The 25,600-nt window shown below is 36.7% G+C and overlaps 3 protein-coding genes, 1 long non-coding RNA gene and 1 other non-coding gene across 6 annotated transcripts; 3 read left to right on the top strand and 2 right to left on the bottom strand.

Annotated features, from left to right (window-relative positions):
• Positions 1 to 1,063: 1,063 nt before the first annotated feature.
• Positions 1,064 to 1,911, top strand: LOC100252031 (calcium-binding protein PBP1). Its single transcript, XM_002284232.4, has one exon. It carries the CDS (start codon positions 1,279 to 1,281, stop codon positions 1,609 to 1,611), a length of 333 nt encoding a protein of 110 aa, XP_002284268.1. The 5' UTR covers positions 1,064 to 1,278; the 3' UTR covers positions 1,612 to 1,911.
• A 3,161-nt stretch (positions 1,912 to 5,072) lies between these two features.
• On the top strand, positions 5,073 to 6,888 carry LOC100246896 (zinc finger protein CONSTANS-LIKE 4). 2 transcript variants are annotated; one of them, XM_002284238.5, is made up of 2 exons: positions 5,073 to 5,968; positions 6,343 to 6,888. In XM_002284238.5, the coding sequence occupies exons 1-2, from the start codon at positions 5,399 to 5,401 to the stop codon at positions 6,667 to 6,669; spliced, it is 897 nt and encodes a 298-aa protein (XP_002284274.1). In that variant the 5' UTR covers positions 5,073 to 5,398; the 3' UTR covers positions 6,670 to 6,888. The 2 variants fall into 2 exon arrangements, with proteins under 2 accessions (XP_002284274.1, XP_010644270.1); XM_010645968.3 differs by having other exon boundaries at positions 5,093 to 5,968; positions 6,340 to 6,888.
• A 2,097-nt stretch (positions 6,889 to 8,985) lies between these two features.
• On the bottom strand, positions 8,986 to 12,604 carry LOC104877530 (uncharacterized). The gene is made up of 2 exons (XR_009465262.1): positions 12,405 to 12,604; positions 8,986 to 11,863 (listed from the first exon to the last, which is right to left on the bottom strand). It is a non-coding gene; the product is annotated as an uncharacterized LOC104877530 (long non-coding RNA).
• Positions 12,605 to 16,314: 3,710 nt separating this feature from the next.
• On the top strand, positions 16,315 to 16,396 carry TRNAS-AGA (transfer RNA serine (anticodon AGA)). Its single transcript has one exon. It is a non-coding gene; the product is annotated as a tRNA-Ser (tRNA).
• Positions 16,397 to 17,880: 1,484 nt separating this feature from the next.
• Positions 17,881 to 19,878, bottom strand: LOC100262412 (protein SPOROCYTELESS). The gene is made up of 3 exons (XM_002281374.4): positions 19,159 to 19,878; positions 18,628 to 18,807; positions 17,881 to 18,483 (listed from the first exon to the last, which is right to left on the bottom strand). The coding sequence occupies exons 1-3, from the start codon at positions 19,708 to 19,710 to the stop codon at positions 18,265 to 18,267; spliced, it is 951 nt and encodes a 316-aa protein (XP_002281410.1). The 5' UTR covers positions 19,711 to 19,878; the 3' UTR covers positions 17,881 to 18,264.
• Positions 19,879 to 25,600: the final 5,722 nt, after the last annotated feature.

The following is a 25,600-nucleotide window of genomic DNA, read 5'->3' as shown; positions in this document are numbered from 1 at the left end:
ATCCAAGAACCTTCCAATCCCAAATTTTTAATTCATTTCTCTTGTCATTTTGTGTGTCACTTTTTTTGTCCTCTCTCTATTTATTATTCCAAAGGGGGGCTGCCTTTTGATAAGCCAACACTGCACATATCACCAAGTGACCTTTGTATTATCTGATATCCTCATATGGGTCCTTGGAATCTTACACCCACTCATTAATTTTCTTGGGAAAAAAATGGGGATTTTCCAGTTGGGAAAATCTAATTGTGGGTTGGATTAGTTAACCCATTAGGGAGGTTGGATTTGGAGCTTAGCCCTAAAAGTTGTTTCCCTCTCTTGAAATCTAGAATGGGATTGGGCATGCATGCATGCCACATGATTTCACATAAAGAACACAGACCAAAAAGTGAATTCCCTCCGTCCAAACAAAATATATGACAACAACTAATTCCCTGACCGTTTCCATATTATTTGTGTAGAGCATGTTACTGATGCATTATTAAAGAAAAGAAAATCAAATTCTCATCTTTTACAAGATGTGTTTGGCTGCATATCTTGGATTGATTAACACAAAGCTTTCTTTTGAAATCCAAGAGAGATTCTTATTTTACAAAAGAAAAATTATGTTAGAAACCCATATTAAAAAAATAGAACCAAACAAGCCTTTTTTGTCTTCTGTATATTTGTTTTTTTTTTTTTTTTTGAAGAACCCCACTTGCTATTACCCATACCCATATCCTTTTTTGGTTAGGCAATATCATTTTTCCTTCAAATTTCCCATAAAAATTTGATAAAATTCACACTAATATTTCGAATAGTATCATTTGTAGATGAATATATGCACGAACACTGTCATTTTCATTTTTGTGGGTACTAGCTTTTTCTTTCTTTTTCTATTCTTTTGGTTGCTAGCAGTGGGTTTTAAACCCTAGTGATCACCTGATTAAAAAAGAAAAGAAAAGAAAAGAAAATTGACATTGACATCCACCATGTATGGCATATCTGCAATTATTTCTTACCCTAAGTTCATTTTGCCACATGCCATCATCTCCAGAAAAGATCCCATTGATTCCATGCAGCTTCCTAGAAGGAAGCTCACAATGAAAGGTGCAAGAAGCTCACAACCATCATAAATAATCTTGTTTATGTCTACAAATTTGTACCCTTTGATGTTCCCTCTTTCCCCTCATCCTCTTATTTAATCCCCACTTCTCTCGCTTCTCAGCATCTCGATCCCCTCTCAAACCAGCACTCCCAAGCTATCAAAATCTTGTTCCTCGAGCTCAAATTGTTGCAGAAATGGAAGTTGAGGGCGGAGTGCAGTTTGAGGACTACTTCCCATCCATGATCGAGCGGTTGGGGGCCGAGGGTTTCATAGTAGAGCTCTGCAATGGGTTTCACTTGCTGATGGACGTGGAAAAAGGGCTCATCACATTTGAGAGCTTGAGGAGGAACACCATTCTGCTAGGGTTGCAGGACATGGGAGATGATGAGCTTGTGTGCATGTTGAGCGAGGGAGACTTGGATGGAGATGGGGCTCTCAATCAGATGGAGTTTTGCATTCTCATGTTCAGATTGAGTCCTGGTTTGATGGACGGACCCAAGCAGTGGGTGGAGGAGATGTACATATGAAGCAGAAGATGGAAGCTCTAGGGTTTTAGCTTGGCTATGATGCTCATGGCTTCTTTCATATATCTTTACATTTTCATCCTCTTCGTCAAGATGCTGGGAGAATAAATGTGAGTCGATCGATATGGTGCTGTTACTGGATATCAGAATAATCATAGTAGAGTTCCTTGGCTTTTCCTTTCTTTTCTTTTCTTTTCTTTTCTTTTCTTCTCTAGCAATTATTTATTTTCAGTTGGATTGAAAAATTATTCTATGATATCAAACATATCTGTTGAATGCAACTTAAATCAAATTTGATGCAAATTGTGTCGATTCATTCAGAATTACAATGCATTTCAGTGGTAGTGCACGAATTTTCCCTTCTGGGTAATCTACTAATTCCCTCTCTAAGAATGTGTTTGGTTGTCTAGAATTGGGGGGAAACCACTAGTTTCAGCACTGGGGAAACAAGACTTCCCCATTTTAGTCCCAGCAGTGTCTCAATTTGCCATGGAATTTCTTTGAATATTCATTTTGGAATGATTTGGCAACTAGAAAATGGTAGAAAAGTATCATTGAATCAAATCATTCCCTCATGAAAGAACCCATTCATGCATATTCATGATGAAGTACTGAGTTAACTCGATCACCCAACTCAATTATCCAATCAATTCCTTCATGGAAGAAACTGTGGTAGAAAAGTGGAGTGGGTGAGGAAAAGTCTTTTTAGTTTTTCAGAAGAAAGACAGATGAGATTTCTCAATATTAAATCATGAACAATAATCTTACACATGGCTCAAACTTTAATTCAACTAATTATTTGAGATGACATGGACCATCAGCCAGCCATGGAATTTTTCTGTGGTCCAAAATAGAAAAAGAATTAGAAACAGAAAGAAAGAACAAACCCTAGTGATGACTGATGAGTACTGGGTCATGACATTCAGTAGTTGTTAATTGGGGTATGGGTATAAAGCTGACACCAATCTCCTTTAAAGCTGAGGAAAAAACAACCCATGTGCATTCATTCTTCAAGTTCCATCCACTGGTTAATACAGTTAGGGTTCTTGGAGTAACATAAACGATGAAGATTCTTTTGACAGAAGGATCTTCTGGTGTGAAGACTAAAAAGTACTTCCAAAAAGTTCTTTTATGAAAGCACTTCACTTCTGACTTTAGTAAAGATGGGTTTTAGGCTTGTGATAGAATGTAAATGCTACATAGAAAACAGTTTCTTAAAATTAGAAAGTTCTAAGCAGTCAAGGAAGCTGTGAGTTAAAGTGTTACAATTCAGAAACTTTGCAATGGGGTCACAAATGAGCCCAACCCAGGCTGGGGCTCTGTGGGCCCATTGTCAAGAAACCATAATGGAGCCAATGTACTGGACTGGACTGGACTGGACTGGACTGGGCTGCTTGCAGTACTGCAAGCCCACTTTGGAAAAGTTCCTCTAGTCTTACGACTCTTATCCAATTTTTACTTTTATTTTTTCAGAATTTTGACCATTTTTTGTCAAACATGTGAGAGAAAAATGCCAAAACTTGTCTATCCAAATATGAAAGTAAGCAGGCAATGCACTCACCCTGCAGTCCTCTTTGACCCACTGCAGCTTCCTTTTTATTTATTTATTTATTTATTTATTTAATTTGCCTTTTCTCTTCAAAGTTCAAACTCATGCTCCCTAGGCCCCAAAAAGGAAAGGAAAAAAAAAAGTAGTAATTAATTAATAACCCACTTGACATAATTTTGATATTATGATATCATTTGATTTTTTTCTCTATTTTTAAAAATAGAAAAGTATAAGTTTTTGGAGACTTACTTTAAAAATATTTCAAATTTAAAAATTGTTTTTAAAAAATTTACTATTTCAAATTTTAAAATATTTTTTTTTAATTGCATAAGATAAGTTCATGTTTTTATATAAAAATTATTATTATTATTTAAGACAGCAAAATGGAAAAGGTCTCCAAACATAGCTTCATGTTCGGGCTTCTTGGCCTACTTTTACTTAAAACCAATTTAAATATGTGATATTTGAAGCAACAACTCACCGTGAAACATTTTAATTAACATTTGTTTGGATTATATTCTGATAAAAGAACTTTGAGCTTCTACCACTTTTATTGATAAACCTTCCACCCAAAATACTTTTAGAATGTTTTTTTAATTATAAAATATTTTTATAATACTTTTGGTAATATGTCCCATAAAAATTATTTATCAAATGTTAATTAATGAAATTCTCTATATTTTTAAATATCTAGGCCTTATTTAGTAACAGTTTTCAAAACCAATTTTTGAAAACTATTATTTGATGTTTCGTTGAATAAATATCGAACTTGAAATGTCTTTTAACCTATTTTCTATATTTTTAAATATATTTTAGTGTTTTATTTTTAATCATTTTTCATATTTATATAATTATTTTTTAAAATAGTGATAAAAGAACAAGTAAAAACAATTACAAGATATTGTAAAAAAATATTTTTTATTTTTTATTTTTTATTTTTCAAACATAATTTTTTTTGTTTTTTTTCTAGATAACTAAAAATGGTTTTAAAAAATAGTTATTAAACGGATACTAATTATTTTTAAATAAAAATATTTCCAATATTATCAAAATCATTTTTAAATATCTTATAAAATTATTGTTGCAAGTGAAATATTTCAATTACCACCCATATTTAGAGGTGGATAACGATTAAAATGTAATATAATTATATGAGTAGGTATCATAGAATAGAAATTTCATGAAAATAATAATAATAATAAGAAATTGGATAATGATGGATATATATATATATATATATAATAAATAAAATAATAATAAGAAATTAGAATGTGGAGAATGGAAAATGGAGAGTGGAGATTAGGTGTGGGGCACACACCACACCAGTGTGGACATCAACTTTGAGTAGTCCCATCTTTGGAATTTGAAACCTGCCATGCCATGCACCTGTCTGGGTGCATGGAACCTAACATCTCTCCCCCTCCACACAATCCCCTCTGCCTCTCCATCTCCCACACCCACACATTCTTCATTTATTTCTCTCCCTCTCTCTCTCACGTAACCTTCCAGTTCCACCTCACCACTCCTCATGCCTACTCTCAATCACCTCCTCCCACGTAGGACTCCTTCACGTGCTTTCGCCACGTGGCTAAATTTCGCAATCCCTGGAAGATGCCCTGAACGTGGCGGTGCTGCTGCCACGACTGTCTGCCCAGCCCGCCAGCCCATGCCTGTGGAGTTTTTTATTTTTTATGGAAGGGGATAGAGTATAAAATTTGGAAAAAGGAAATGAAGATTTGAATAAAGGAATTATTGACGGCCGAAAGACGAGGTGTGGTGTGGATAACAGTAAGGGTGGGGGCCACGGGTACACGTCGGATGCTGAGTGGAGGCTCAGGTGGGTTTCACGTGGGTATCCCCCACGGTCCACCTGCTTAATTAGTAATTGGAATTTATAATAAAGTTTTTATGGGCAGGCAAAGCAGATATTGGATTGATAAAATATCAAGAGAGGAGGATTATGAGTAAAAACATGATGGAATAGTAATAATAAGGTTGTGGGAAAATGGTCATGTGCCTGGCACATGGCGTGCCCAAAATCAGGCTATTGACCCCTTTGAACAAGTAACTGACTCTGAAACAGCCGCTGAGATTTTTATTCCCAAATGGCCAGGCCATTTAATCCCTTGCATACCGCGTAATTAACCCATGTAAAATTTGGGAGAATCTAGGATATTTCTGTGAATTGAGGAAAGCCTCTTCTTTCATCTTGGAGTTACAGACGAAAGCGGATTGAGAGAGATGAAGGAGATGAAGGAGTGCGAGCTGTGTAGCTTTCCGGCGAGGATGTTCTGCGAGTCGGATCAGGCGAGGCTGTGCTGGGACTGCGACGAGAAGGTTCATGGGGCCAACTTCCTAGTGGCCAGACACTCCAGGAGCCTCCTCTGCCACGCTTGTCAAGCTCCCACTCCCTGGAAAGCCTCCGGCACCCGCCTCGCCCCCACCGTCTCTGTCTGCGAAGCCTGCGTTCTCCGTTGCGACAAAGACCGACATCGGAGCTCCGGTGAAGACCGGGAGAGTGAAGGAGGTAATACCGATGACGAGGAGGATGATGATGATGACCACGATGACGATGATGAGAACGATGGCGATGAAGGTGATGAAGATGATGATGTTGAAGAAGAGGAAGATGGAGAAAATCAAGTGGTTCCTTTGTCATCATCTGCGGCGTCTCTGCTTCTCCCTCCCGATGCCAGTTCTTCGAGCAGCGAAGATGGGGAGGCCTCGAGCAGGTTCTCTGCCAGAGGCCGCGGAGGTGTTTCGGCGCTGAAGAGGACGCGTCAGAATGCAGATCTTGATCTCGATTCCGATGTATGCTTCTCGTTTTCATCCTCTAACCAACGTTACTGCTTCTTAGATCTGTTTTAATTTTCCGATTCCAAAATGCATTTGTGGTGTTGAAGACCTTTTCCTGTCACCCCGACCCTTGGTGTCTCTTGTTTGACTCTGTTTGGTGTGCGAGAAAATACTGGCACCTGAAAGAAAATGAATTTCTGTATCTTAAGACTTCATTTTCTAGAATATGACTAGAGAAAACGAAAGCTGTTAGGCTCAGCTGAGTTGGCTATTTCTTTAATTTTGTAGAGACGGAGACAAAATTTTCTTCTCTTTTCTCAAGCTTTCTCGGGAACCAAACTGAGTACTCTTCAACACCTAACAGTCAGTTTGTTCTTTGACTAAAGCAGGATGACATTGGCTGCTGCTCCTGGCAACACAACCACAAAGCTTCGAGAACAGCGTACGACGAAGAAGATACTTCTTTGAGCTCCCGGAGGCCATGTTACGAACGGCAACCTACAGAGCTGAACCGATCGCTAAAGCTCGAAGACCAAGGCGAAACAGAGTCAACATCGACGGCGATCGTAGGCTCGATCAAGAGGTTCCAGAAGAGCATTATCTCCGGCGACGAAGCGCCGGCCATGATTCTCGGAATCTGCAAGTTGAGCAAAGATCCCAGGGCCGTTGATCTTCGTCCTACCGCTAACCCGACAATTCCTTCCCGTACAGTTTGAGGTTGCTTTTTTTCTTTTTCTTTTTCTTTTCTTTTTTTTTATAAAAAAAATAGGCTAATTTATCTGTTAATTTTTATCCCTAATTAAAGTTGATATACCTCTGTAACACTTTCTAAATCATTTGTTTGTTCTGAAATGGTTAATGTCTGTAATCGTTTGCCTTGTATCCAAAATTTCTCCCTTCTAAACCCCTAATAAATTTTTATTTAAATTAAAAAATTCCACCCAGCTTTCGCCTACAACAACCCTCTGACAGACTTATTAACTTCCGTGTTATGATGTGTAATGAGTAATTCCAAGAAAATTGATTGCAAAATAGGAAAAAGGAGGGTAGGCATCTGACATGGGCCACAACGCAAGGTGGCAAAACCTGGGCCGTCTATGCAGAACAAAAATGGGGTCAGGCGCAGGAGTGGTGGGGTGGGTGCAGTGGTGGGTGTGCCAAACGTCGCACAAGGGCTGGAACCCGGGATCTCTCTCCTAATCTCCCACGCAGCAAGAGAGGCCCACAATCCCCACAACCCAAGCAGCAAATTGCAATGTCGTTTTGAATTTTAAGCGTCATCATTATTGCACTTGCACCCAAGCTTCCTGGTTGGTTCATGGCTGGGAACTGCAGGATGGTGTCTGGTGTCCACCCTACGCTACTGGTAATGTGAGGTTCAGGAAAAGGGGAAAATAAAAACCCAAAATTGTGTGGCTCACACTCCTCCACTTGAATATGAATAAACAATGAGTAGAAATCAATTTAATTAAGTTTAATCATGGGTCCTTGTGAATCTTGTGATCAGGCTTTTTTTTGGCTTAGTCGCGAGATATTTTATGGGTTTTTTTAATAAGGTAAATATCTCGGGATTGGGTTGATCGTCTCCATCCCAATACGCAGGCTAGATAAGATTGAGCAACAGTTCGGTGTTGTCTACCATGGGTTTTATGCTTTTATTCTAATAAGAATATTATATTAAAGGGGTTTGGTTGTGTGGTCAGCAATCACATCAGGTGGAATTCACAAAGGTCCATGTTCCTCCCCCCTTTTTTTATGACTCTCCACCGTCCTATCTTAACCGACCATTACATTTAGTACCAAGGACATCTCAGTAGCTTAATGCAATGAGTATAATTAGTACTCCAATTTCCTTAAATTTGGTTGTACGACTGAATGCTGAGTTCAGAGCTTGAAAGGGATTAGAAATTGATCTGAAGTAGATGTGAGGGAGTGCGTGGTAATTGTCTTTGAATAGGGAAGGACAGTGGCGATGGGTCCAAAGAGAAGTTGGCGGAGGCGTCTACAAGAAGTCCATGGGGGAACAAACTTTGCCCAAATGCCTCATGAGCGGTGGGCAGGTTCAAAAAATGGTAGATTCTCATTCATTTGGGAAATGTTTTCCACATTTCGCCCTCTTTAATCAGAAGACCCATTCGCGTTGAAATTTATGGCAATGCCTCACATGGTGGTCCCTTCCATAACCTACTCTTTGCAACTCCATGTCCTGTTTTAAAAAAAAAAAAATTCATTCGAATCTATACCAAGTACTGCAAGAATGTGGATTGGGAAAGATATTTGTTGACCCATTTCATTCCAATGTATAATCTCAGGAACCTTCTCAGAACAAGCAGCCCCATTATTTGTCACATTTCTTTACGTTTGGAAGCGAACACGTTTTGAATCAAGTGGGGGAAAACACTAAACATCATCATTGGGCCATGACGCGTACATAGAAAAGAAGACAATGAAGCTTTTGGATTAGCATGGACAAATAATTGTACAATTTTGAATTAAGCATCTAAAACACGTTCTCTTCTCTGACAGTTCTCCTCGTACCAAAATGGAAGCCATCCCTCCAATGGGTCGAACTTAAAACATGGGCGACCTCAGTTCTCAGAAGAGACCAAGGAACAGTAACTGAACAGTGTAGCATGAAGCAGAGGAAACCAAAAGACAATTCAAATCTTTAGATATTAGCATCTTTCATTGGACTATTTAGACGGTGGGGCACAGCCAATGCGGTGAAGCCACTACCTAGGTCTCATTGTCGACCAATTAAGAGAAGTCACATGTACATTGAAGGCAGGTCTCATTGTTGTGTACTAAGTCGTGCATCTAGGTCTCATTATTGTACAACCAATTACGTGAAGTCACATGTGCATTTAAGTCTCATTGTTGTGTGTCGAGTTTGATCTTATCGGTTTTAGCTAATTCCGTTCTTTTCTACCTTGGTCCCATTATTTATATGAAGAACATAAAACAACTTGATTTATGAGTTCAAAAATGTGATGAAGAGAAGCATGATTCTACAAGATAAATGACTAGAGTGATGATCTTTCAAGTTTTCATCCTTTCTTCCATTGACCCTCTCGAGTAACATCAATGGGAAAAAGCTTGAGCTTGGGACACACTTGAACCTTCATCAGTTTCAAAAAGGGCATTGCCCCTTTTATCATAGGCCATTCCTCATCCAGTTCATCCAGATCATCCATTTCACATTCTGGGTGTCCCAGAAAATGGGGTTCAAGTGCACAAGTCTCTCCGAGAAAACAATTGAAAGATGTCGCAAGTTGGGAAGGGAAGTTGGATTGAGCCATGTTGGAGTGGTAACTCCTTGTAAACCATAAAGCCTCAATTTTTCCAGCTGTTGGAGGGAAGAAAACCAACCATTAATCTTACCAGCCAATCCACTGCTTCCATTACTGGCTCTAATCTTCAAGTCTTGCAGTTGTGATAATACGTTCAACTCGCCTTCTACAATTTGATCCTCTGACTTTATTTCAATGAAAAGAGTTTTGAGTTGATTGAGATGCCTCAGCTCTGCAACCCGGCATCCATCTTTGTGTCTCCAACTTGCAGGTGTAAATCCCCACAGAGTTTGAAGGTTATGGAGGTTACTGAACCCCTTTGGCATGCATTCCAATGAATCACAACCAAATATCTGCATTATGTTCAGTTGTTCCAAAGTAGTAACGCTCGGTGGGAGTCTTCTCAAATTAGGCCAATTGTACAGGTGTAGAATTTGAAGCTTGCGAAGATTTGTGATTGAATTTGGGAGCTTTTTCATTCTATTTTGAGACTTGTAACGACCCGCACCCAACCATGTAGATATTGTCCGCTTTGGGTCCAAGGGGGCCCTCACGGCTTTAAAACGCGTCTACTTGGTTAAGAGGAGTCTCTACATATATAGCGCCAGGAACTTCCTCCCCTATCCGATGTGGGACATTACAAACACCCCCCCATGCAGACACAACGTCCTCGTTGTGTCCCATGAGATTGCGGGGCCAAACAAACGAACACCCCTTACGAGGCCAAACAAACCCCCACACCGGGGTCGGGGATCGGCTCTGATACCATTTGTAACGACCCGCACCCAACCATGTAGATATTGTCCGCTTTGGGTCCAAGGGGGCCCTCACGGCTTTAAAAAATCAGATGCTGCAGCAACCCAATCCTGCTTAAAACATTCTCATCAATAAGATCAGCATCAGATGTTGCTGAGAGTAAAAGGTCTAAAACCCTCAACCTCTTCAGTTGGGACATGTTTTGACCCATAGTTTTGAGGACAGAGGGCTCTATGTGCATTCCAACCGAAGTCCTGAGCGACTTGGAATTGACCTCAAAGCTCTCCAAATTTATGCTCCTCAATATGCCTCCTCGGTGTGATTGAACACATAACGAAGGTCGTCCTTTGTCATCCAGGCACATGAAATTTTCTTCTCTTGCAATTTTTATGACCATGTCTCTTACCATGTCATGCAATCTGCAGTTAAAGAAATTAGTTTCAAATATAGTTTTGGATGAGCCTAGTAATAGACATCTGCAGAACAGTTCATTAATGCATTCTTCTCCAATCTCATATGCTGTCTTTCCATCCCTTTCCCTAATGAAGCCCTCACCAATGTATCATTGTATGCACAAAAATTTCAGTGTCCTCAGGAAACATGGCAAAGGACAGAAAGCAAGGTTTCAAATGTGTAGGCAACTCCTCATAGCTCAAACTAAGTGTGGAGAAAATCACCTTATTTTTATTATGAGTAGCCAACTCTTGTTTTAGATGCTTTGATATTTGACTCCATTTGTGGGCACTTTTTTCTTTACCCACCATCATTCCCCCAGCAATCTTAATTGCCAGGGGAAGACCCCTGCATTGGGAAACTATCTCCTTTCCAATAACCTCCAAATCCATATTTGGGCATTGACCCCCATCTCTTTCAAAGACCACTTTAGAGAACAGTGACCAGCCATTCTCCTCTGAGAGGAGTCTGAGATGATGTATGCATCTGTGGGTGGCACCCATTGATCTAGCTACTTCCTCATCCCTTGTCGTGACAATGACACAGCTACCAGCTCTGTGAGGAAAACCTGACTTCAAGCTTTCCCACCACAACCCTTCATCGGCTCCCCAAACATCGTCCAATATAATCAAGTATTTCTTGTCCAGCTTGCTATTCAATGTCCTTAACAGATCAGCAGTATCTCCTCTCATTCAATTTTCTTAGCACAGTCCTGATGAGCTCTTTTAGTTCAAAACTTTGGGAGACAGTAAGGAAGATTATGTATCCATATTGTTCTTTCAAGCTCCTATCATTGTAAATTTGTTGTGCAAGGGTGGTTTTCCCTATTCCACCCATTCCAGCAATTCCAATCACTATCAAATGGCCACTTGCTTCCAGCAAACACTCTCTAATCTTCCATTGGTCCTCTGCTAGCCCAACTGTTCCAGCTTCATCAACTAGTATTGGGTTTCTTAACGATTGCCTTCCCCATTCTGGCCATTGACTTGGGAGGGCTAGAGCCGTCCCCAAGTATGGGGTCATTCTTCCTCTAGCTTTGGTCATTCTTTCTCTCACCATCCGCAACCTCTTTCCTATTTCAAAAATAGAACTTCATTGAGGACAATGAAGAATAGCCCATGCAGTGCAGCTTATATCCTCCATGGCATTTTAAGCGGTGAAGCTCAAAGTCTTCCATTATGTCTTCAACATCATACACCATCTCCCTCAAGTCTTGCATAATGGTTCTCAGCATTTCCATCTGATTCACCTGCTTGACCTTCTCAGCATCTTCGAGAAAGCTGTTGATGTATAGAAGCTCAGTCCTCACTTCCTCAAACTCCCTATCAAATTTGATGAACTGAAGGCCTTGGCTTGTGAGCACTTGCAGTAAACGATCCAAAGCTACTGCAACAACAGCATCCACCATTCTCTGCACAACTCAAATCATGAGATCATTCCAGAAGAAATGAAAGAGTGGAAAATCAAAATCCATTTTCATAATCTGAAAGTCCACACTATTTTCAAACAACAATCTAAGAGAAGCAAGAAAAATGGTGTTGAAACATACTGTTCTGAGTATTTCCAAAATTTTCCAAAGGATCAAATACCTTCCCAATATATGATTCACTGAATCACTAGGCTCAAAACATTTTCATGAAATTAAGGGGAATATCTACTTGAAAATCTATCACATCTCCTCAGATAGCTTCAGCAACAATAATAAACATTTTCATATCTACAATTTAACTTTCCCCCATTACAAAATTTTCCTGGAAAAACTTGTCATTTGATGTATGTATACACATATATGCTGTGGAATTCAATTACAGCAAGCACTTAAAACAGACATTAAAGGGCAACACCATCAGATAAGTTCTCAAAATCAAGTAAAATGAAGCAGAAATCACCAAACTGTACAAGAAAATATACCCAGAAAACTACATAGGAAAAACAACTTGCTCTTCACTCACCTTCAAATAAGCCAATCATATGAAGTTTATGCTTGTACGTAACCCATCAAATGACCAATCTGCAACGACCCAAATCCTCAAGTCGTTTGAGAGAATGGTATGATATTAAAAGAATAGAAGAAAGAAGGGAAAAAATGGGTAAAGTGAATTTTAATTTGAATAGGAGATAAAGGTTGACTTCTGTATTTTTGTTGAGGCAGTCTACGTTTCACTTCATATAGTAATGGTAGCTCAGTCCTTCTTTGCAGTTTCGAAGAAATTACGGAATATGTAAATATCTTTAAATTTTGAATATATATATATATATATATATATATATATATATATATATATATATGATATTTTTAATTTTTATTAGTATTATTTTTCTTTTTTATCTTTCTTTTCTCTCCCCTCTCTCTTTCCCACTTACCCCCACCTACTCCCATTCTCTCCCCTCCCATACCTCACCCAAAATCCCCAAGACCACCTCCCAACTCCTTTCCCCAACTTTTCTATTTTTACTTTATTTTATTTTTTCTTCTTGAAGCTACCTACTTCTCTTCTTTTTTTGCCCACAGATTTTCTTCCCTTTCCTTCCTCACCCATACTTCCTCCACCCACACGACCTCTTCCTTCTCTCCCCGATTTTCTCCCATTCTCCATCCACCCACTTGCAGAGAGACACCTCACAGGGACACCACCCTTCCTTTTTCTCCACCCCTCTTCTCCCATTTTCCTCCTCCCATTTTTTCATTATTTTTTTTATTTTGTTTTTTGTTTTTTCAAAAAGCGATCAACTCTTACTATACAGAACCATCAACCAGTCATTGTCGACGAGTCATTGTTGGCGAGCGATCCCTTTCTCTCTTCTCGCATTCTCTCCTCCCCTCACTTTCCCATTTCACCCATTTTCCATTAGTATTATTATTATTATCATTATTTTATTCATCTTTCTTTTTCCAATTCTACTGGCAATTTTTCTCACCGATGCATTCATGGTCTCAAAAAACGTGTGGATTTATTTTATGTATTTTTTTATTTTATTTCATTTTTTATTTAGATTTAACAATAATTGTTGTGTTTATGATTTAGATTATTAAATTAATATGAAATTTATGTTTTGGAATTTTGGTTAATTTATATGGAATTTTGATTAATTTATTATTGGTAAATTAATATGAAATTTTAGCTCAGTTATTGTTAGTGAATTAATTTAGAATTTATTCATTTGGACTAGATTAGTTGATAATTTATACGATCGATGGAATTATTTAATTTGAATATGACATAACATTGTAGTATATTTTTGTTACATTTGAGTTATATACGTTAAATTGGGTTGATTTTTATTATAGATTTGAGTTTGTTTATTAAATTGGGCTTGAATGATGAAATATTAAGTTTAAGCTTAATGGAATTTATTTTAGTTTATCATATTTTAGGTTTAATTAATTAAGTTTATATTTTGGTTATTAATTAGGACTCATTTTGATTGATGAAATTTATTGCACTAATTTAAAATTTGAATTTGAGCTTGAATATTTGTTTTACATTTTGTATATTCACACTTGGACTATTTTTGTTTTGACATGAACTCATTCTATAATTTTGAAGCACGAAATTTTATAAAAGAAAGTAAAACTCGAAAAGTTGTAGGAAGATATTAAACTTGTTGTTAACTTATTGGTAAATACGTTTTATTTCCCAATACTATTTGGTTTATTTTTATTACTTTCTGTAAAGGACTGAATAAGTAGTCAAGTATTCATTTATTATTATCATGTAATAATAAGATTATTTTTAAATGGTTAAATAAGTAGTTCAAGCGGAATATCCCCAAATATTTAATTTTTTTATAAGGGTTTTAATTATTTTAATAATTATAATGATTGTGATTACAAGTTGATACTCTCATATAAAAATAAAATTAATCACATAAATGAACTTTGGATTTAATATGAAAAAATTATCTGTTGGACTTCTCATAAACTCCGTAAATGTAAAAAACCATACAAACTTAAACCATCGCAAGTAAATCCACTAAATATGTACAATTTTATTTGATTTGTTGCACTTACTCCTTGAGATCTTATACCAAACAAAACTTTCATTAATCTTTCACATTCTTGATGCAGCACCTCCACTCCATGTTGAAGCTAGTCGACAGAACACCTTATTTTCATCACTCAAGAGTTCTTTCGAAATCTTTTTTGAAATGTTAAGAGAGGGAATACTATAAAGACCAAGAAATAGCTAGCTATGCTAGTTTTCTTTTTATTTTGACTAGAAAACAATCATATTTATACTAAAAACCTATGTTATAGTTTTTACAGAGCAATTCTAATTTAAATTTTACAAAAATACACTTGAAAATATGAAAAACAAGCTTAAAACGCATAACATAGGCTCAATTATATGAATTTGGAGGGTCAAGCATTTGAACGAGGAAATGTCCAAATGCTAGGGAAAACATTTAGATATTCTTTTATAAGAAATTGCCCAACCAATCGAGATTGCCAACACTGCTACTAGAATTCATGTATCAACCTAATAAACCATAGATCGAGCCCAACCATCTAGCGTAGGGGTAGAGTTAGTGGCCTGGGTCTTGAGGGGCAAGTGCCCCCCTGAAATTTAAAAAAGAAAAAAAAATCTCCACTTCTTAAAATGGGGGACTCACCTAACTCTTGAAAAGGGAAAATTCCACTCCTTATGATAAGGACTTGAATCCAAGACAACTTCTAAGGCAATCGTTGGAGAGGTATAGTTACACCTTGGAATAGGTAGTTAGAGGCAATCCACCTTGGTACGGGTACTTAGACGTAGGGATGACAACGAGACGGGTTTGGGATGGGTCACCTCCATCCCAATCCCGCCCATTTATTCAAAATAATTCACATTTACGACCTATTTTAAAAATTAAATGGGACGGGGTGGGATGGGTATGATAAATTCTCATACCTGCCCCGTCCCATCCCGTTTAACTTTTTTTTGAATTTTAATTTTTTTAAAAAAAATTACTTTTAAAATTTTAAATTACATTAAAATAAATATATTTTATAAATAATTAAATTATTATATTTTTATAACTTATTTTATTAAAAATATTTTTTTATTATCTATATATTAAAAATAGTAAAATAAAAATTAAATTAAATTAATTTTGAAATTTATATTAAATTAATTTTATATATAATCGGGACGGGACAAAGCGGGATAGGGGCAATACCTGAACCCATCCTGGGTTTTAAAAAAAATTTCAAACCCGTCCCAAACTCATTTATTAAAATTGAATCTCGTCCCATTAGAGGCAGGGCGGGGCGGATACCAGAAAAAACCCCATTGTCATCCCTACTTTGACGCAATAGAAGTATCAATTAGTCCCTATGCAAGGCTATACACCTTAGTATGGGCACTTAGAGGTAATAGGAGTAGCAACCAATCACCATCCAATATTGTTGGATCAAATTAGAAAAGGACATTGTCGACGAGTCCTTGCACCAACAATAATAAAGAGATATATTTTCTCTTTTATTTTTTTCATCATTCTCTTAATTGAAATAATTAAGCTAAAAGCTCATGAAGAATTTATGTTGAATTTTAAGCTTCTATTCATTACGTGTAGGGTTCTTTGGAATAAAATAATTTCGAAACTTATAAAAACAAAAAATAAAAAAAATTATGCCACAAAAATATGTATCGAAATTTTGTATCCTAGTCATGGTGATCTTATTCTTACCCTAATCACTTTATGCTTATCATTTGAATCAATGCTCAAAAAACCAAAGCGTAGCTCTTTCATTCAGTTAAAAAGAGGAAGCTCAATGACTTTTGAAAACAAATTAGAATGAGTACAGCATTCGGTTTGGACATTTCCTTTTTAAAAACTTTTAGATTAATAATCTCTGAGAAGCCCCCCAACACAAAAGTGGACGTGCCGGAGTGGTTATCGGGCATGACTAGAAATCATGTGGGCTCTGCCCGCGCAGGTTCGAATCCTGCCGTCCACGTCTTTTTGACGCTGTATTCCCACAGTTCCACGAACTTATGAGCCTGTTCCAAAACAGGCTTCCTATATTAGCTTTTTTGCATGATGAACAGATTTTTCATGGCTCAGTCTGTTGATCACTTTTTTCTTGACAATCAGGCTTCAGCATTTTCAAGGCTGATTCTGTTGATCACATTTTCCTTGTCACTATGAATAATGAGTTTGAATCTGCATTTTTCTCGGTAATATTAATTTTGTTTGCATGATAAACAGGCTTTTCATGGCTGATTCTGTTTTCACTTTTTTCTTGACAAACAAGCTTCATAAATTAACTTTTTGCATGATAAACAGCATTTTCATGGCTGATTCTGCAGCTCGCTTTTTTCTTAGCGCTATGAATAATGAGGTTGAATCTGCATTCATCACCCAAAACGGCTGAAGGAGCAACACCCACATGAAAATGCCATAGCCATGTCTGTAAAAGAAATGGAGGAATGAAAAAGCTGATCACTGGTGTGCTGGTCATGAGTCTGGTGACTGAACCTCCAATCAGAAGGGAATACAAAAGGGGCTTCCAAACACCGGCCATACTTCCACTGAGAGATTACAGACTAGCAGTCTCATGCATATTCACATACCCGATCCAGAATGTGCTGTTGGGGTTTGTGCTGGTGTGCCCGGAATCAGCCTCATCCACTGACTCATCATATAAACACCACCCTAAGAAGGTTATAACTTATAACCCACTCTCCTCCTCTTCTACTTTTCTCCTTGTTTTTCCTCTCTATCTGCTTTCACTTTTTTCAAAGCATTCCAGAAGGATTTATTCACTCCCATAAACAGAAATGTAGAGATGGGCTCCTTGCGTTTCAGAACTTAGAAAGATTAAAATCAAACTCTAAAACAGCAAACCCTACCAATCCCAGAAACAGCAAGACAGTGTTTCTTACTAGGGTTTTGAACTTTGTAGTAAAAGTTTCTTTCTTCTATCTAAACCATGGAAGTCAGCTGTGGGTTTATTGACATATCTCAAAGAAAAACTTCTTACTAATCTCCATTAGAAATCACTTCAAAGAGCTGAATTTACTCCAGGGTGGTCTTCTGTCCAATCTGCATAACAGTTTATCAGTTCTAGCTAGGCTTGACCTCTTTTCCAAATTGGGATTTATCAAACTTAACCCACCCATCTTTGTTTATAAACACATAAATTTAATGGACATATAAGAATCTAAAAAACTGTTTCCATCTCTGAAGAAACCTGCAGGCTCCTTGCTTTATATTAATTAAGTACAGAGGTTCCGCCTAAGTGACTGCAGACAGATAATGAAGCACCCAAGAAAGGGAAACTGAAGCAAGGGGGAAAATCATAATGAGGTTTGCTAACTCATTCAACATCAGTTGGTATCATACAATGATGAATGTTATGCCATGAAAATACTGCCTACTTCATGGAGACAAGCCATTAAGGTTATTACTAAAAGCAAGTATAAGCAATCAACAAACAAATGATCAAACAACATTAACACATTAATTTTATGTGACATAAAAGTGGTTGGAATTATGGTACATACCTATCCAGAGCCATAACAGATTCAAAAGAACAATATGGATTAAATGAGAAATAAAGGCAAGATCATAAAAGGCCTACTCACTGACACAATCAGAGAGAGAGAGAGAGAGAGAGAGAGAGAGAGAGAGAGAGAGAGAGAGATTTTGCCAAGAATCAGAATATGTATTGGTCAATTTGGGTAGGGGTATTAGCTTTTCACAAGAAAAGGGTAATGAGAAAGCTGTGAGGTTGGGTTCTGGATCACATGCATTACACACAAAAATGAAAACATGATAAAACACAAAAGCAAAAACAACAAAAACAGATCCTTCTTTTGGCTTCTAATATGAAAGCTTGAGGGACAAATCAACAACATTAGAAGCATTCCTACTACTAGTGGTAGTAGCAGCTTCAGCAGTTGGTATTGCAAGAGAAGCTTCACCACCACCACCAACCACTGAAGTTGAAGCTTCTCCTTTCCCCGGAAAAAACTCATACTCCATAAAAATTCTTCCATTCACAGAGTTTCCCTTCCTATGAACTGCAACAACCTCCGCATCCTACAGCACCAATCACACATACCCTATTCAAAATTCATGATAAACAGATGAAGCAATCAAGAAGGAATTACCCATAAAAGATAAGCAATCAAATTCTTGAAAACTTTCTAAACAAGCTTCAATGAAAGCCATTCAATGATTCACCTCGCTGTGGTTGTAACAAGCGTAAGTAGCAGTCATGGGTGATCGTCTACGGCTTAAATCTCGGTTCTCGTCATTGGCCATGTCCAATCCCAGAAAATCAAAGCTGTTGATGGGTGGTGTCTCTGCATACTTCTCTCTTCCTCCACTAAACCCTAAATTGTCAGCATTCATTCTCTTCTTCTGCAAAAGAATAACAAAACCTTAACTAAAGAAAAAATAAATATGGGAATATAAGGAAGAGGAAATGCCTTAAACCCCAATTCTCTTGCTTGGTTGCTGAGAAAATGTAGGACACTTGGGATCTTAAACTTTTGAGTATTTAGACTTAAAACCCAAGAAAAATCGAAAACTCAATTAAGCCTAGACCAACTTTTTGCCTGAGCTGTGTTTTCTCCGTTTTGCTTTTTCTCCTCAAACCCAAACAATATCATAAAATATAAGATTGAAAAGATCATTTTCCTTGCTTTTCCGCGTTTTCTCGGCAGCCAAACTTAGGTATTAACTACCAGCACTGAGAAAAGAACTCATCACCTTAAAGCAGACATCACAGCGATCAAAAACACAATCCATCTTTGGCATTGAAGAGAGCTCTCTCGAGGCCTCCGTTAAAGCCCCCACAGCTCCATCATTTCTGTACGGATCCACCACCCTGAACCCACCACCGCCACTAAACCCATGAAACCCACCACCCCCAAACCTTGGAACCCACCCCGGCGAGCCCAACCCCGGCTGCACCGGACCACTGGCCGGCGCCGGAGGCGGCTCCGCAAACTGGTAGGGAATCTGATACCGAAAATGACCGGGAAGACTCATTGGTTGGAGATGGGTGATCCCAGTCATCTTCTTCCACTCTTCTACCCTCAACCTCTCCAACTGGGCCACACCCATTCCTCTCTGGGGCTGCTTCTTCTGCGCTGAAGCGGTCTTTCTTGCCCGCGATGTTGAAGAACGGTTGGGCATGGTGGGTTCTGTAGAAGCCATGAGAAGTAATGAAGTGGCCAGTGCTTCCTGTGGGTTTTGTATAGAGAGAAAAGTAGAGTTGATTTGGTATTTATACAGGAAGATAGAGGTCCCAGTTGCCATTGATGCACACCTTTTTCTTCCCAGGTTTTTCCTTCCCTTTTTTTTTTCAAAACAAATAAATTATATTTTCGAAAAATTCCCCTTTGTCCACAACACCCCGGACACAAGTATCTTAGAAGAAAAAAGAAAAGCTGTTCATGATGAGATGTGATTCGATACTGGCGGTGATCAAGTGGTGTGATCATTGGGGGTATGATTGTTATGGTGGGGTGCGCAACATTTGAGAAAAGTCTGTTGCAATCATATATACTAAGATTTAGTCATGAAGATGTGATTCCCCCTATCCTATAGGTCTGTAATCAATAATCAGTTTCTGAATACAAGCCAAAACCTTCAACCTCATGCGCCACCTTCCATTTTCGGAATAATTTCAAAAAAAAAAAAAAAAAAAAGCTCATAAATTTTAAATTTCCTCCCTTACTCATTGGTTTTGTGTGGGAAATAATTTTAAATGTTTTGACTATTTGTGAGAGAGTTGGTACTCCATGTGTTTAAATAGAGATTTTTTTCCTAAAATATCAATGTTTGAATTTGTTTCATATTTAATTAGAAACCAAATAGCTCTAAAAAGTAAAAATAAATAAATAAATAAATAAATTCATTTTTGTATTAAGAAAAAATATCAAAAAATAAAACTTAAATATTCTTGTTGATCTGTTTCACTAAATTTTTATGATTTTGTTTCCTTTATAAATTGAATCTTTCAATAATCATATGAGATATGAACATGTGAACATAACTTATTTGTTACATAAATGATACCACATTGAGAAAAAGGGCTAAGTTGGATTATGTATGAGTTGATCAAATAACCCGTTAATATGATTCTAACCGATTAAACTCATTAGGATAATTTTAATCCATTAAACCTATTAAACAAATATAATATCTAAAAATGCTTTTTAGTTGCTTTATCAAGTTTAATTTTTATTATATTATGTTTGTAATATAAAAAGTAAATTAAAATTTTAGTTTTCATTTGTTTATTAGTTTATTTAATGTTTTAATTATAATATATATATATATATATATATATATATATATATATATATATATATATATATATATATATATATATGTAATTAGTTATGGCCAATTTCAGATGATTAATAAACAAGACTCAAAATTTAGACATTTATGAGTAATGAAATACTCGTTGAAATATTAGAATTTTGAAAAGTGGACTAGGGCATAATTAAAACATAAAAAATAAAATTCTAAATAGGAAAATAAATCAATTCAAATACCACTATAATTGCATGGCTAAAAAGCTAATTCTAAGATGGTAACAACTCCAATAAAAAACCACTACATTAGTAAGCAGAGTAGTCAAGGTCATCGAAGCCAAAAGATTTTGAGAAAAATCCAAACCACATGAACAACCAAAGTGTGGGGTCTTTGCATCCATCTACCATGGCATTTCCTATGCAATGTGCATCCTTACCCGTATAAGAAATTGGACGACGAAAAACAACCTGAGCACCATTTATTGCTATTTGGCGGATATTAAATACTGAATCTCTAAATATTATAACCATTAAATCGTGGGGCTAAATGTATGATGTTAAAGATACTGTTATGCACAATCCCATTATTGGCATTAAAAACAATTAACGCACATGGGAAATGTTACAACTTGACTAAGATAAATAGAAATTAAACATTAGAATCCAGGTATGCACCAAGTTCCCAAAAAAAAATTTGCCCGTCTCTTCCCTATACTTAACTTAAGCTTTGAAAGGTGTGCCCGAAAAAACCATCTAAGCACTCTTTGTTGTAGGTACATTTGTCATTCACTCAGAGGACACTAGTCAGACATAACATTGTTGGTCATGCACCAACACAACACATTTTGTTGATATACACCGTACAACTCAACAAGAAACAATGTCGTTTTCAGGGTTAGAAATGAATCTAAATGTAATTAAGTTTTGTGGGGCGAGTGGACTGTAATATGAACAATATGGTGGAGGTGGTTGTACGAAGAAGGTGGAGAAAGGCGGTTGGGTAAGAGTGACATTAAGCAGAATGGCAGACGAATGGTGAGAAGACACATGGGAGACAGGAGGAGTTGGTTTAGGGCACATGGTGGATTTTGGGGTTTTTTAAGAACAAGATATGTCACTACTTAGAATGATTAGGGGCGACTCTATTTTGGGCCCCACTTTACACATGCCCTTCTTTGAAATTAGAAAAATATTTTCTAATTTTACTTTTTAAAAGTTAAAACTTGAAATTTAAAAACCCTTCAAACAATGCCATTATTCTTTTAGTGCGTTTGTCAACAATTTTAGGAAATGTTTTTAATTTTTTTAACATTTAAAAATTTTTCATCTTTTAAATAATAGAAAAACTAAAAACACTTGCTAAACAAGATTCAAAATTTAGATGTTTATGAGTAATGAAATATTGGTTTTTAATATCGCTATTATTGCATGACTAAAGGCTAATTCTAAGATGGTAACAACCCCAATGAAAAATAGTCATGTTAGTAAGGAGTCCAGTCAAGGTTGTAGAAGCCAAAAGATTTTGAGAAAAATCCAAACCACATGAACAACCAAAGCATTTTGTTGATACACATTGGACAACTCAACAAGGACCGATGTCGTTATTGGTATTGGAAAGGAAACTGGATGCAATTGAGTTTTGTAAGGTGAGAGGACCATAATGAGGACGGTGTGGTGGAGGTAGTCACATGAGATAAAAACAACATTAAGGAGGATGGCAAACGAATAGTGGGAAGACACATGGAAAATAGAGGGTGTTGGTTTAAGGTAGACATGTTGGATTCTAGGGTTTTCTGAGAACAAGATATGGCCCTACTTGGAATGATTGAGAGACGGCTCTATTCCAAGCCCTACTTTACATGTGCCCTTCAAATAATGTCATTATTCTTTATCCATTTCCTTGGTTGAAACAGTTTTAACTTCGACAATTAGAGATGTTTTTTAATATATATTTTATAAAATTTAATTTAAAAATAAAATGATTGATTTTTATTTTTATTTTTTTACCAAATTCTTCAATTAGGTTAATGGATTTTTTTTTTTTTTTTTTTGTGATTTGTATATATTATGAAACCTTCTTAGAGGACTGGTTTTAGCTTGTAATAATTGACAACCCACAACCCAAACTAGTGAATCACATTGCATTTGGAGGATAACATCAATAATGAATTCCAAACTAAAGCCAAATAAATAAATAAATGAAAATTTTGGGAAGATAGTGGGGAATAGGGAATGGGTTACCGAAAGAAAAGTAGAGGATAGAGTAACCGTAAGATCTGCCTTTATGCAACTAGTGTACAACTCATTTCCAATTTGGATCAAATATATCAAGATTCCCCTACTTCATCTATTTCTTAGCCTTTTCCCATATTTCTTATAATTGAAACCAATGTTTTCAGAACCGGACCGGTCATTGAACCGGAAAAGTTACCGGTTCACGGTTCACCGGTCGAACCGGTGGTCGAACCGCGGTCGAACCGGTGACGTCATAAATATGTAATTTATATATTATTAAAATTAAAAATAATTATAAAAAATTTAAAATATATATGAATAAATTAAAAATCAATAATATTATTTTATATATTTGATATTATCAAATTAAATGAAATGTATACAATATTTAAATGTGAATATATTAAAAATGAAAAATTTAACTAATTTTATAATTTTTAAAAATATTATATTATTTTTATTTAATATTATAAAAAAAATTAAAATCCAATATATATTGTTTTGTTTGGCATATCAAATAACAAAACGTTGGTAGCCGAGTGGTGTCTTAGCTTACTTACAAAACCTAAGGTCCCAGCTTCAAATCCTCTTGTTGCATTTGTTAAACCTTTTTGGCTTTTTCATTGATATTATCATATGCAATCCCACATCGGTTTGTGAGAGAAATAAGGGTGCAAAGGATGCCTATAAAAGGTATCCTCCTCAGTGAAAGCTACACGCCCACCTTGTGGGCTCAAGATCGAGCCTCCTTAAAGGGTTTGGGTGTGGGCTTTGTCAAGCTAAGACATGGCCCAGTATGGTTTTTTGCCTGCAGCTTTTAATTTTTATACATTGGGCTTGGTTTTTGGCCTGCAGCTTTTAATTTTTATACATTGGGCTTGTAAAATTATGGGCCAATATGGACTGTTCGGTTCGTTTAGAACCGTCCGGTTCTACCGGTTCACCGGTTCGACCGCTGGTTCAGGCGGTTCGTAATCGGTTCAATGGTTAAACGGTTTAATAGGGTGGACCGGACCGGAAATGCGACCGGTCGACGGTTGAACCGGTTGGACCGGCCGGTCCGGTCCGGTTTTTAAAACATTGATTGAAACAACCAAAGAGACCTAGAATCACCCTCTGAAAGAGGCCTAATAATTAAGATATGAGTCCAAAACTCAGAGATACTCTCCAATCTCTCTATTTTTCTCTCTCATCTTTTATTTATCATTTTGCCCTCTTACCAAAACACTAGGACAACTAAATCTAAACCATCTAAAAAGGTCAAATTTGCCCAAAATCCAAATATATGCTTTTAGGTGTTTAATGAAATATTCATTGAAATATTAGAATTTAGGAAAGTGGATTGAGGTATAATTAAAACATAAAAAAAAAAAAAACAATCAATTTAAATATCGCTATAATTGCATGGCTAAAAGACCGATTCTAAGATGGTAACAACCCCAATGGAAAGTAACCACATCACTAGGGATTCCAATTCAAACCGTCGAAGCCAAATGATTTTGAGAAAAATCCAAACTGCATGAATAACCAAAGTGTGGGGTCCTTGCATCCGTCTAGCATGGTCTTTCCCGTGCAATGTGCATCCTTACCCATCTATGAAATTGGACGGAGAAACACTATTTGGGCACCATTTATTGCTATATGGTGGACAATAAATACTAAAACTCTTAATGTTGTAACCATGAAATCATGGGGCTATTCATTAGCATAAATGTCTGATCTTAAAGAAACTATTATGCACAAGCCAATTATTAGCATTAAAGATGGTTAAGGCATATGGGGAGCGTTACAACTTGACTAAGATAAATAGTCATCAGACATCAAAATCCAAGTATGTACCAAGTTCCTAAAAAATTTCTACCCATATCTTCGTTAAACTAATTTAAGCTTCAAAGGGGCATGCTCGGAAAAACCATTTGAACACTCCTTGTTGCAGGTGCATGCGTTGTTCACTCAAAAAAGGCTAGTTGAATAGAACATTGTTGGTCGTGCACCAACACAATGCATTCTATTGATATATGTCATACAACTTAGCAAGGAACGACGTCATTTTCGAGATTAGAAAAGAATCTGAATGTAATTGAGTTTTGTGAAGCGAGAAGACCGTAACAGGGACGCTATGGTGAAGTGGTCATACGAAGAAAGTGAATAGAGGCGATTGGGTAACAACAATAAGGAAAAGGATAGCAGATGAATGGTAAGGGGTGGAAAGAGAGAAGTGTTGGTTTAGGCCACACATGGTGGATTTTGGGGTTTTTTTAAAACAAGATATAGCCCCACTTTGAATGATTGGGGGTAGCTTTACTCTAGGCCCCATTTTACATGTGCTCTTATTTGAAATTACAAAAATATTTTCTAATTTTACTTTAAAAGTTAAAACTTAAAACTTAAAACTCAAAAACCTTTCAAACAATGTCATTATCCTTCGAGTGCATTTGTTAGTGATTTTAGAAAGTGTTTTTAATCTTTTTAACAATTAAAAAAATTATCTTTTAAATAATAGAAAAACTAAAAACACTTGCTAAACAAAATTCAAAATTCAGATGATTATGGGTAATGAAATATTGGTTTTTAACACACTGTTATATAACAATCCCGATGAAAAACAATCACGTCAATAGGGAGTCCGATTAAGGTCGTAGAAGCTA

The sequence above is a fragment of the Vitis vinifera genome, chromosome 19 (genome assembly GCF_030704535.1).
Source record: "Vitis vinifera cultivar Pinot Noir 40024 chromosome 19, ASM3070453v1".
NCBI classification, from domain to species: Eukaryota; Viridiplantae; Streptophyta; class Magnoliopsida; order Vitales; family Vitaceae; genus Vitis; species Vitis vinifera.
Note: the sequence above shows the minus strand (reverse complement) of the source record. Positions and strands in the feature narration are given on the sequence as shown.